The sequence below is a fragment of the Bubalus bubalis genome, chromosome 11 (genome assembly GCF_019923935.1).
Source record: "Bubalus bubalis isolate 160015118507 breed Murrah chromosome 11, NDDB_SH_1, whole genome shotgun sequence".
Classification (NCBI taxonomy): domain Eukaryota; kingdom Metazoa; phylum Chordata; class Mammalia; order Artiodactyla; family Bovidae; genus Bubalus; species Bubalus bubalis.
Window position 1 is genome coordinate 66,044,340 of NC_059167.1, and position 11,543 is coordinate 66,055,882.

Genomic DNA, 11,543 nt, shown 5'->3' on the forward strand with positions numbered 1-11,543 from the left:
CTCAGACTTTAGACCAAGGCAGATTTGGAAAAAGCTGGATCCCAGATCAGCAGGGGTCTCCATCCTTCCCAAAGAGCCCACTAGGGCCCACAGTGTTGTGGTTCCTGCGCTTGTGACCTCTCCCCTCCTCTCCCCTGCACATGGACCTCACCTGGGTACCCAAGGTCGTTGACTGACAGATGGAAAATATTGGTTTGCTGGTCTCTGTCAACACTCCCCCCCAGTCTCCTTGGATGGTTCCCGGCAGGCCCACCTGCACCCCCCAGGGCAGTGCCACCCAAACCCCTCCCTTTAAGTCTTCCGCATCCTCTAGGGGGCTGTTTTCATTCCACCGAGATTCTCTACATCTCTCCTATCCCCCTTACACCTTTTGGCAACCCCAGCAGGAAGAGACAAGGGTTCACACTCACACCAGCATGGGGACTCTGCTAGTGGGAGGCATGTATGGACCCTGGTGGGGTGACTGGGGGTATTAGAACTTCTTTTCCTATCTCTCTAATAGATCTCATTCCTAACTGCTATTTTTGTTCATATGGTAATGGACTTACTATATTGGTCCAGGGGTGTACACATTTATGAATCAGCATGTATATGTGTGTGTGTGTGCGCACACACACACACACATATGCACCCATACAAATACATACCAAAACATTCTTACTAATAGCAGTATATGATCAAAAAGTGGTTTAGACACTGGATTAGTTTGTGAGGCTGCCATAACAAAATACCACAGACTAGAGGCCTGAACAACAGAAATTTGGTTACATTTCCAGAGGCCAGAAATCCAAGATTAAGACACTGGCAGCGCTGCTTTCTCCTGAGGCCTCCTCTTGTCATCACACACTCTGTAAATGTCTGTGTCCTAATCTCTTCTTATAAGGACACCAGTCATGTTGGTGTCGTATACAAATGACCTTGTATAATTTAATTACTTCTTTAAAGGCCTTTCTTCCAAGACAGTCATATTCTGAGGTACTGGGGATTAGGACTTCAACATAGGAGTCTGGAGGACACGATTCAGCTCATAGCATTAATAAGGGGAAGTAGAGCGTGTCTCTAAATTTTAAAGGAAATCCCAGAGTCAGGGTAAATTGATACACAAGAAAGGCTGTCCTGGTATGGAAGCAACCTGAACGTCCAACAACAGATGAATGGATTGAGAAGGTGTGGTACATATATATACAGTGGAACATTGCTCAGCCATAAAAAGTAATAAAACTGGATGGACCTAGAGTCAGAGTGAAGTAAGTCAGAAAAAGAAAAATATCATGTATTAATGCATACTTATGAACCTATTTTCAGGGCAGGAATAGAGACACAGACATATAGAACGGCCTAGTGGACACGGGGAGGGAAGGCAAGGCTGGGACAAACGGAGAGAGTAGCGTTGACATATATACACCACCATGTGTAACGTAGAGAGCTAGTGGGAAGCTTCTGGAAAGCACAGGGAGCTCAGCTCAGTGCCCTGTGATGACCTAGCGGGCTGGGGTTGGGAAATGGGAAGGAGGCTCAAGAGGGAGGGGATATATGCATACACATGTATACATACATACATGTATATATACAACATTCAAGTACAGCAGAAACTAACATTGTAAAGCTATTATCCTCCAATTTAAAAAAATCAGTTTTTAAAAATTGCGGAAAAGGGCTGTCCTGAATTGGAAGAGCACACTTGTGCATGTGTGTGTGCACGCATGCACATACACACACGTGTAGCAGCTCCAGGTCCCAGCAAGCAGACCCGAGGCCCCTGAGACCCTCGTTCTGCAGGAAAGAGGCACTCCTGGAGCGAGCCAGGACCCGTTGCCGCCAGCTGGAGGAGCTCAGGCAACTGCAGTCTTTCCTGCAGGACTCCTGTGAGGTGGGCCATGGTGGGGAGCGGCTGTGATGAGGGGAAGGGCTTGCCCAGGAGAAAGCCACCCTTCTTCAGGACATCCCAGGGGTTAGAGAGGAGGAAAGCCCTAGGCAGCAGAGCCTCGTCCTCCCTGTGTGCCCAGATGGCCGCCTGGCTGAGGGAGAAGAACCTGGTGGCCCTGGAAGAGGGCTGGTGGGACCCAGTGGACCTGCAGGCCCAGTTGCGGCAACAACAGCATCTCCAGGCGGAGCTGGACACCCGCGCACACCACCAACAGAGGCTGCAGATGGTGAGGCCCTGGGCGCCAGGGACTGACTACAGGCCAGAGAAGGAGCTGACCCCACAGAGCCCTGGCAGCTGGCCCTGAGTCACAGCTGGGGTGGCCGACCTTCGAGTGCATTGTATACAGATGCCATGCAAGGCACCAACGGGTAGTGAAACACAGTGGCTTCCCTGGGGCACCCACCTCTCCAAAAATATTGCCTTTTCAAGAATTTTAAGGACTGTGTTTTGGTGTGATAGTTTTTAAAACTCTTGGAAAGATGTCAGAGGACAGAGAATCAGGGCACGGCCAGCTGTCCTGTGGGTGTAGGAGTCAAAGCATGCTGCTGTTGCTAAGTAGCTTCAGTCATGTCCGACTCTGTGCGACCCCAGAGACAGCAGCCCACCAGGCTCCCCCGTCCCTGGGATTCTCCAGGCAAGAACACTGGAGTGGGTTGCCATTTCCTTCTCCAATGCATGAAAGTGAAAAGTGAAAGTGAAGTTGCTCAGTCATGTCCAACTCCTAGCGACCCCATGGACTGCAGCCTACCAGGCTCCTCCGTCCATGGGATTTGCCAGGCAAGAGTACTGGGGTGGGGTGCCATTGCCTTCTCCGAGTCAAAGCATTGCACCTTTTAAATTTACCCTCTTCCACCTACAAAGGGCACGCTCTGGTCCCAGACTGCCTTCCTCTGATATAAAGTGCCCTGCCAAGTGTCTGAAATGTTTGATCCCATTTAAACAAAATATCCATTATTATCACTATTATATGGATAAGATAAATGAGCTCAGAGAGGTTAAGGAATTTGCCCGAGATCACACAGCTAGCACTCAGACTCTGAAGTGGTGGGACTGGTGGCTGAAGGCAACCCCAGAGCCCTGAGACCAGCAGTCCTGAGTCCACGAGGCGTGTTCTATATTGTGGCTGTAGGAGGGGCAGAGGCTGCTGCAGGATGGCCACTCGGCCTCAGAGACCATCCAGGAGCGGCTGCAGGAGCTGAGAAAGCTCTGGGAGGAGCTGCAGGCCCAGAGCCAGAGGAGGGCAGCCAAGCTACAGGAGGCCCGTGAGGTAAGGTTGTGTGGCGGAGCGGGCTGGGTACAGCTCTCGGCCTCTCCTCCTCACACTCACATTCTGCCCCAGGCCCTGCGTCTGCGACGGAGCATGGAGGAACTGGAGAGCTGGCTGGAGCCTGTGGAGCTCAAGCTGAGAGTCCCCATCGAGGGCCAGGACCAGCCTGGGCTGGACGAGCTCCTGGGGGATCAGGGGGAGCTGGAGGCAGCAGTGGACAGGCAGGTCAGGCGGGCACAGGCCCTGCTGAGCCAAGCCCAGGCCCAGGCCTGTGTCCAGGAAGGTCACTGCCTGGCCCGAGACGTGGAAGAGCAGGCCCAGCGGCTGCTTCAGAGGTAACACCCACCCCTCCTCCCTGTCCCCCAGCCCAGCTTCTCAGGGCCTGCCCAGCCCATGGCGAGGGACACAGAGCGGGTGAGTGATGTGCAGGTCACAGTCTGGCCCCGGATCCTGACAACCGGGGTCCCGCCTGCCGCGGGCCCGCCCTCCACCGCTGCAGGTTCGAGAGCCTGCGGGCGCCCCTGCAGGAGCGCAGGACAGCCCTGGAGGCCCGGAACCTGCTGCTGCAGTTCTTCAGGGATGCAGACGAGGAGATGGCCTGGGTACAGGAGAAGCTGCTCCTGGTGGCCGCCCGGGACTGTGGCCAGAGCCTGAGTGCCCTGCGGCGCCTGCAGGAGAAGCACCAGGTGTGGGCCTAGCGGGACAGGCAGGGCTGCCCACAGTCGCCTCTGGTTCTGGGAGCTTCTGCCTCCTGGAGGTTCTGGGGGTCCTAGGATTCTTTGTTGGTCAGGAGGCAGGGTTCTGTCTGGGGGAATCTGTGGGGTCCCACTGGGCTTCGGACATAACTCCCAGGTCCCCCAAGGAGCACCCAGGAGCATGTCCCATGCCATCTTCTTCTGACTCCACAGAGCCTGGAGAGTGAGATGAGTAGCCACGAGGCTCTAACCCGGGCGGTGGTGGGCACAGGGCGCAAGCTGGTACAGGCTGGGCACTTTGCGGCCTGCGATGTGGCTGCCCGAGTGCAGCAGCTGGAGGACGCCATGGGCCGCCTGCGGGCAGAGGCTGCACAGAGGCGTCGGCGGTTACAGCAGGCTCAGGAGGCCCAGTACTTCCTGACGGAGGTAAGGGGTGCTGCGGGGCACGAGAGGGTGGGCATGAGGGCACCCAGAGTGTAGGCAGGCCTGGAAGGTCACCCCCAGGTGGGGCTCCAGGCTCTCTGTGCATTTTCTGTCCCCTCCATTAAGTGGTCTCCTGACCCTGAGGTCTTCCTTCAGCATGTTTCCCAGAAAATGAGCCCACTGGCTTTGGTTTGGTTTGGTTTTGCTATTTTGTCTAAACCAGCGATTCTCAACCAAGGCTCTACATCTGTATCACCTGGAACTTGGAAGCAGTGCTGACACTCAGCTCCATTCCAGACCAAATCAGAATCTTATGGGGTGAGAGAGAGGCAGAGCGAGTTGTTCAAGCTCTCTGATGATTCTGATCAGCCAGGCTGGGAACCACTCACCGCTCTAATTCCTGAGGCCATGAACTCAAAGATGTGAGTCCTGGAGGGCACCACCTAGGGAAAACTGTACTGTCACCCCAGCTCCTGGAGGCAGAATCCTGGCTGGAAGATCGGGGCAGTGGCCTGGACATCGAGGATATGGGCCAGAGTGCCGAGGCCACGCAGGCCTTCCTGCGGCAGCTGGAGGCCACCAGGAGGGACCTGGAGGGATTTACCACGCGCATTGAGAGGCTGCAGCAGACAGCAGCCCTCCTTGAGAGCAGGCAGAACCCAGAAAGGTGCGCTGGAGCCAGGCCCAGGAGGGAGGAGCAGGGAGGAGCAGGGAGGGGCCCCCCGTAAGGAGATGTGAGGCCTAAGAGCTCCAGGGGGCTTGTCCTTCCTGCTGCAGCCCCAAGGTGCTTGCCCAGATGCATGCGGTGAGGGACGCCCACTCAGGGCTGCTGCAGAGAGCGGAGAGCAGGGGGCAAGGCCTGAAGGAGCAGCTGCAGCTCCACCAGCTGGAGCGGGAAGCCCTGCTCCTGGACGCCTGGCTGGCCAGCAAAGTGGCCACTGCCGAGTCCCAGGACTATGGGCAGGACCTAGAGGCTGTCAAGGTGAGTCACTCCTGAGCGAACCTGGAGGAGAGGAGATTGAGTGGCTCGCAAGGGCAGAGTGGGGTTGGGAGGCACATGGGAAGTGAGGGGTCTCTGGGCTCTGGGAGGACCCCCAGCAGTTCTAAGGGCAGGGCCGAGGGATATCAGAAGTGGCGGATACTGCCAAGCCCTTCGTCAGCTTTGAGGGCTGCTGGACACCACCTCCAGACTGACCTCCCTGGTCCTGTACCCTGCAGCTGCTGGAAGAGAAGTTTGATGCTTTCAGGAAGGATGTCCAGAGCCTGGGGCAGGCTAGGGTGCAGGCCCTGAGGGAGCGGGCAGGCTCCCTGGAACGGGCAGCACCCAGGTGCTCTCCCCAGACTCAAGCACAGAGGAGTCGCATTGAGGCCTCTTGGGAGAGGCTGGATCAGGCAGTGAAAGCCCGCACACAGGTAGGTGCCCCTGGGCCCGGTCGGGGCAGACAAGGGGCAGGGACATCTGTGCCTTCTTCCTGGGCCAGGGCAAGGGCCAGGGCCAGGCAGCCACCCCAGGTGTGTGTGTGCATGTCTATCTGTGTGTGGAGGGAGGTGGCTGCCTGTAATTCTGTGTGTGTGTGCACGCATGTGTGCGCATGCCTCTAACTCCTAGTGCCAAGCAGATCAAGTCTCAGTCTTCCACCTTCAGCCCTCTCTGAGTTTCTCCACTGATTTGGTTCTTCCTGGTATAGTTCATACGAAACAGGAAGCCTGTCTGGCCAGCTCTTGACCCCCTCTAAGCTCCCTCCAAGCGCAGACTTCAGGTTTATTAAGACACAGACTAACTGGGCAAGATTTCGCCACCCCTTCCCTCTCCTTATCTAAACGTTCTGAGCGGATTTGGGTGCCAAGGAAATCTCAGCGCTCCTCCATAGCCTTCGCTCTCAGGCACAGCTGGTGGTTTCTAGGGAGGCAGCCCGGGTCCCCGAAGCCCTGACAGAGCCCGCATCCTGGCGATGCTGTCACTCAGGGTCCTGGCTGGGCAGACTCCTAAGGCAACCCTCTTCATCTCAGCCAGATCCCCCAAACCACCCTCCTCCCCACCATGGACTCATTCCCACCTGATTCCTAGTCCCCTGTCCTCCAACCTGGCTCATGAACTGGGCACTGAAGACCCTGTTCCCACAGAACGCCCCCAGGGCCCTACCCCATCATCAGTAACATTATGCAGTCATTGATCAGGGGCCATATTGGGACATTTTCTGTACCCGGTGGTCATGAATGCATCACCAAGCCCCATGCACCTCCTTGTTTAAAAAGTGGCCCAGGAGGCCACGTCTCCAGGGAGAGAGGACCCTGGCTCTTCCCAGGGTCCCTCCCTCTTCTCCCAGAACCTAGCTGCCGCCCGTGAGGTCCGAGGCTTGGAGCAGGTAGCAGCTGAGCTCCAGGCCCGGATGCAAAAGAAGGCCACCCTGGTAGCTAGAGATGCCTTCAACCTAAGCCTGTCATCAGTGCAGACTCTGCAGCAACAGCACAGATGTCTGGAGGTGAGGGTCCACCCCCAGGGCCTGCCCACCTGACCTCTTTCCCTGTGTAGGGGGACCCCAGAGTTGGGAAGGGAAGGGAGGGCCTGCTTGCTCAGGTCAGGGAGCTGTCCATCCGGAAGCAGAGCCTGACTCCTCAGAGAAGATGGGTGCTTCCTGAAGAGGAGTGGTCATCGGGTTATGGGGGGATGAGGCTGATTTTGTGTTCTGGTGGCAGAGGGAACTGGCAGCGATGGAGAAGGAGGTGGCACAGGTGCAGACGGAGGCCTGCCGCCTGGGCCAGTTCCACCCTGCAGCTCAGGAGGGCCTGGCCAAGCAGCTGGCCGGGGTGCAGGAGGCCTGGGCCACCCTGAATGCAAAGGTCCAAGAGCAAGATCGGCAGCTGGAGAAGGCTGCCGAGGGCCACGCCTTCCTCGGACGCTGTCGGGAATTGCTGTAGGTGGCATCCAGTCATTGGCTCAACTCTGCCCTGCAGGGTGGGGGTCACCTCATCCCCTGGTACAGCTCATGCCCTGCCCCCAACCCCAGTCTGCACCCCTGGCCCTGACAGCAGCTTCCCCTCCTCACCCTGCAGAGCATGGGCCACGGAGAAGCAGGCCCTGGTGTCCTCAGAGGAGCTGGCTGGGGATATAGCTCGGGCCGAGGGCCTCCTGGCACTGCATGAGGAGCTGGGGAGAGAAATCAAAGAGTACTGCCTTCAAGCCCAGAACGTACAGCAGGAAGGGCAGCAGCTGGTGGACAGTGGCCACTGCATGTCCCTGGAGGTGCGAGCATGGCTACGGGTCTGAAGCTGAGCTGAGCACACAGCCCCATTACCCCAGGCCTCGGAATCCCTGAGCAGGAGGAGAAGGCCAGGCAGTGGGCAGAGAGAGTGGGGCAGAGACCAGGAGGGTCTGGACCTCACGGTCTTCCCTCAACACTTCTGCTGGGCACTCCAGCCTGGCCCCACCCTGTAGGCATCTCACCCACAACACCCTCTCCCACCAGGTAACTGGGTGTCTGCAGGATCTGGACAGGCAGCTGTGGGCACTCAGAGAGGCCTGGGCCCTGCGCCGGGAACGCTGTGAGGAGAGCTGGCATCTACAGAAGCTGCGGCAAGAGCTGGACCAGGCCGAGGCCTGGCTGGCCTGCCGGGAGGGCCTCCTGCTGGACCCCAACTGCGGGGTGAGCCAAGGCCCTGCCCCTTAGCTGGCCACACCGTCTGGCAGCTACAGCCTGCTGTTCCTCTCCCTGGCCCCCAGGGCCGGTTTTGAGGGACCAGCTCTCTGCACCCCCATGGGTGGGGCCTCACCCTGGCTTGCTTCTCCCCAGCACTCCCTGTCTGATGTGGAGTTGCTGCTCTGCAGACACAAGGACTTAGAGAAGCTGCTGGCCTCCCAGGAAGAAAAGTTTGCCCGGCTGCAGCAGGAGGCAGAGGTGAGCAGAGGCTGGGGTGAGGGGGCACTGGGAGACAGGGGTGTCCTGTCTCAGCCTGAGGGTTGGGATCCCCCCAGGCACTGAGCCAGTATTTGAGCCTTGGGGAAAGCCCTGTTCTTTCCCTTGCCAGCTGCAAGGTCCTGTCACCCCACATCTGGGTGGGCTGGTACACAGTGTGGACTTCTGAGCTTGAAGAGATGAAGAAGAGTGAGGAGACAGGCGCTCTGTCTGGGTGGGAGAGATGTGGGGAGGAGAGGCTGGGGCGTGGAGCCCCCAGAGCCTGGTCTGACTCATCTGGCTGCTCCCCTCCCCAAGGTGGAACAGAAGCAGCAGGTGAAGGGGCTGAAACCCTTGAGAAGCTGGTGGCCCAGAGCACAGCTGACTGAGACGGGGGACCAGCAGCCATCTGTCCCCATTGAGTCTTGCATACGCTTCACCACCGTCTCCCTGGAGTGCACAGCGGGGACCCTGGGGGTAAGGAGTCCACAGCCTGAGCCAGCACTGAAACACCAGGGGGTCTGTCTCCAGGGATGAGGAGGTCAGAGACGGTTAGGTGCCTCATCCACTTTCCAGAGGGGGACCCATCGTCTGTGCTGGTCTTGATGTTTCCCAGGCCCCTTCTTGCATTTTCAGGATGCAAAGGGTGCCCCCACCACGGAGGGAATTTTGGAACTTAAGCAGCAGCTCCTGCCTGGGAGAAGGCAGGTGAGTACCCAGAGATTGCTTCTGCAGCAGCTGCCCTGCAAGAGCCACGCAAGGGCTGAGGGCCAGGGGGCTGGCGCCCACCTCCCCCAACTTAGGACCGTCTGGCTCCTCCGGACCACGTGGCAGTTTCTGTCCTCACCCAGCAGGGGGCGGGCCCTTCCTCCTCCCTCTGGTTTCCCTGGACGGCCCCCCGCTCCCCCTTGCCCGTGGGCACCATGGTCCAGTCCAGTTCCCTCCCTGGGAGCCTCTGGACACACACTCAGGTTCCGGTGAGGCTGCTGTGGCCTCACCACCTCCCTCCACGGCCCAGCCTGAGCCTGCCGCATGGCTGCCCTGGGACCCTGGGGGGCAGCTGAGCCTGCTCCAGGAGGAGCGTGGGTGGGTGGGCAGAGGACAAAGAAGGGCCCCCAGGGAAAAGCAGGGACAGTGACACCCCACACACACACACAATCTCTCCTCAGAACACGGCTTCTACAGCCTCCCTCGACCTCGTAGGAGTGCAGCGTGAGAAGCCGGGAGATCACCATGATGGAAAACACACTTTTTCCTTAAGGTGAGGGCCCTGTCGGGGTAGAGACCCAGGCCGGGCCTGGGACAGGCACGGCCTCCGGGAGCAGCTGAGGGGGCTGGAGGCAGGGGTCCCCACACACGTGGGAGGCAGATTTTGACGCATTACTGTCTGGGTGGCAGGCTAACTACAGGAGAGACCCTGTCTGCAGCGCCATCTGCAGGACAGACTGGGAGCTGGCAGGGCACCCTGAGCAGCTGGACAGGTAGGTCCGGGGGTGCGGGGGGCACTGGTTTCCTGGGCCCCCAGCTGCTGGCGTTCAGTGCATCCTTTGATGTTTAACATCTACTACCTCTATGCCTGAGAGGTAAGTGGGAGTGCCTTTTTTCTTAATTTGAAGCCCAGAGAGGGTAAGCAACTTGCCAGAGATGACATATTAGTAGAAGCAAGGCCAGGTTTGATCCCGATGGCCTCCTGGTTCTGTTCCACCCACTGTGGAATCTGCCGGAGCCCTTCCCTCAAGGATCCTTACGGGCTTCCCCATGCTCTTCTCTGACACAGGTCTTTTCTGACTCAGTCTTCCGATAGCTCTGAACACACCTCCCTTGGGGTGTCTTGTACAGTGGCCAGGCCCAGTTCTACTCTTGGAAGGGCTCATAGAGAGCACCCTTTGGACCAGAAATCTACTGTCATGGTGATCCGACAGGCCTCACATGGAGGGGTTGCTTAGGGGCCTCACCTCAGACTCCTTCCGGGTTCCTGGCTCTGTTCCACTGTGATCTCCCTGAGGCCATCCTTCCAGAATTCAAAAGACACCCAAGTTTCTCTAGGATAAGCCATTCTGAACCCACTGGCATTCAGTCTTCCAGGAGGCCAGATGCACTGGGGAGCCTGCCCCTGAGCGCTGGCCCTGGGCTGCACCTCCATGTGGGCAAGGCTTGGTGTATGTCAAGCCTCCAGAAGCATGTGTCTCTTAGGCTGTCTGGGCTGCTCTAAATAATCAACCACAGACTGGGTAGGTTGTGAACAACAGACATTTATTTCTCACAGCTCTGGAGGCTGAGAATTCCAAGATCATGGTGCTGGCAGGTGAGAGAGGTTGCAGGAGGCACCTTCTCACTGGCTTCTTACGGTGGAAGGGGCAAAAGTACTCTCTGGGTCTCTCTTTAAGGGTTCTGCCCTCAAGACCACAGCTCCTCCTCCAGGCCCCTCCTCTCAGTGCTGTCACCTTGAGTTGGGACTTCAGGCCACGGCAAGAAGGAAGCAGCAGATGTGGAGCCGGCTGCCACAGATGTCCTAGCACCCAGGCCAGGCTGACCACCATTCCCCCTTTGCTCCGCAGCCCCCAGTCTGAGCCCAGAGCTCCAAGCCAGACCCTCAGGCTTCCTGGCTGAGCGCAATGCTGAGAGGGCACCCGGCATGCCAGCTCCACTCAGGTAGGCCTCCTGGATCTGTAACTGGGAGTCCTGAGGTCCTGGGACTTAAACTATGCTGCTTGGGTGCGGGGCCATCCCCACCCACTCTCAGTAGTGACAAGAGTCTACACCTGAGGCTCTCTATCCCCACAGACTCCACAGCGGTCCCCCGCCCGCCTGGCTGCAGGAGACACGAGTGTGCACCTATAGCTTCCCGCAGCCCGTACGGCTCCCACAGATGGCTGGCCTCGCAGAGCAAACTGCAGAAGGCTCCCACCGACTGTCCTGCTCAGGCCAGATCCAAGGTGAGTGAACCTGGCTTCCCTGTGCACACGCCAGGAAGCCTGCCTGACGCCTGCATGCCCTCCCTCCCTCTCCAAGATGCAGCGGCCAGACCCCTCCTCCACATTCCCCGCCTCCATCCTCCCTGGTTCCCCCAGTCCAAGGACCAGCTCCCTGCAAGCAGGGAGGGGAGGAGCCTTACTGTCCCAGAGAAGCTGGGAGTCAGGATGTCACCCAGACACACGCCCACAGACCAGACACGCACACACAGACATAGTGCACAGACCCCACACGCAGCCTTGTGCCTGAGACATCACTCACGTCATGACAGGGGTGGCAGCCACAATTGTGGTATCTGGATAATTACCCACTCCTGCAGGGCCTACAGGTTCCCATGTAGGATTCAGATGATGTGCTGCTGAGTC

General features: G+C 58.3%; 1 protein-coding gene across 2 annotated transcripts in view; it reads left to right on the top strand.

Annotated features, from left to right (window-relative positions):
• Positions 1–11,543, top strand: part of SPTBN5 (spectrin beta, non-erythrocytic 5) — a 51,713-nt gene that overhangs the window by 39,319 nt on the left and 851 nt on the right. For both annotated transcript variants that reach the window (XM_044925195.2, XM_044925194.2), the window contains 20 exons: positions 1,780–1,870; positions 2,007–2,153; positions 3,057–3,194; positions 3,267–3,529; positions 3,694–3,880; positions 4,103–4,315; positions 4,783–4,979; positions 5,090–5,294; positions 5,531–5,725; positions 6,640–6,795; positions 7,010–7,227; positions 7,367–7,556; positions 7,780–7,956; positions 8,104–8,208; positions 8,524–8,682; positions 8,842–8,913; positions 9,375–9,466; positions 9,604–9,686; positions 10,764–10,857; positions 10,990–11,141. In XM_044925195.2, coding sequence (XP_044781130.2) covers positions 1,780–1,870; positions 2,007–2,153; positions 3,057–3,194; positions 3,267–3,529; positions 3,694–3,880; positions 4,103–4,315; positions 4,783–4,979; positions 5,090–5,294; positions 5,531–5,725; positions 6,640–6,795; positions 7,010–7,227; positions 7,367–7,556; positions 7,780–7,956; positions 8,104–8,208; positions 8,524–8,682; positions 8,842–8,913; positions 9,375–9,466; positions 9,604–9,686; positions 10,764–10,857; positions 10,990–11,141 — 3,134 coding nt within the window. The remainder of the gene's footprint in view (positions 1–1,779; positions 1,871–2,006; positions 2,154–3,056; positions 3,195–3,266; positions 3,530–3,693; positions 3,881–4,102; positions 4,316–4,782; positions 4,980–5,089; positions 5,295–5,530; positions 5,726–6,639; positions 6,796–7,009; positions 7,228–7,366; positions 7,557–7,779; positions 7,957–8,103; positions 8,209–8,523; positions 8,683–8,841; positions 8,914–9,374; positions 9,467–9,603; positions 9,687–10,763; positions 10,858–10,989; positions 11,142–11,543) is intronic.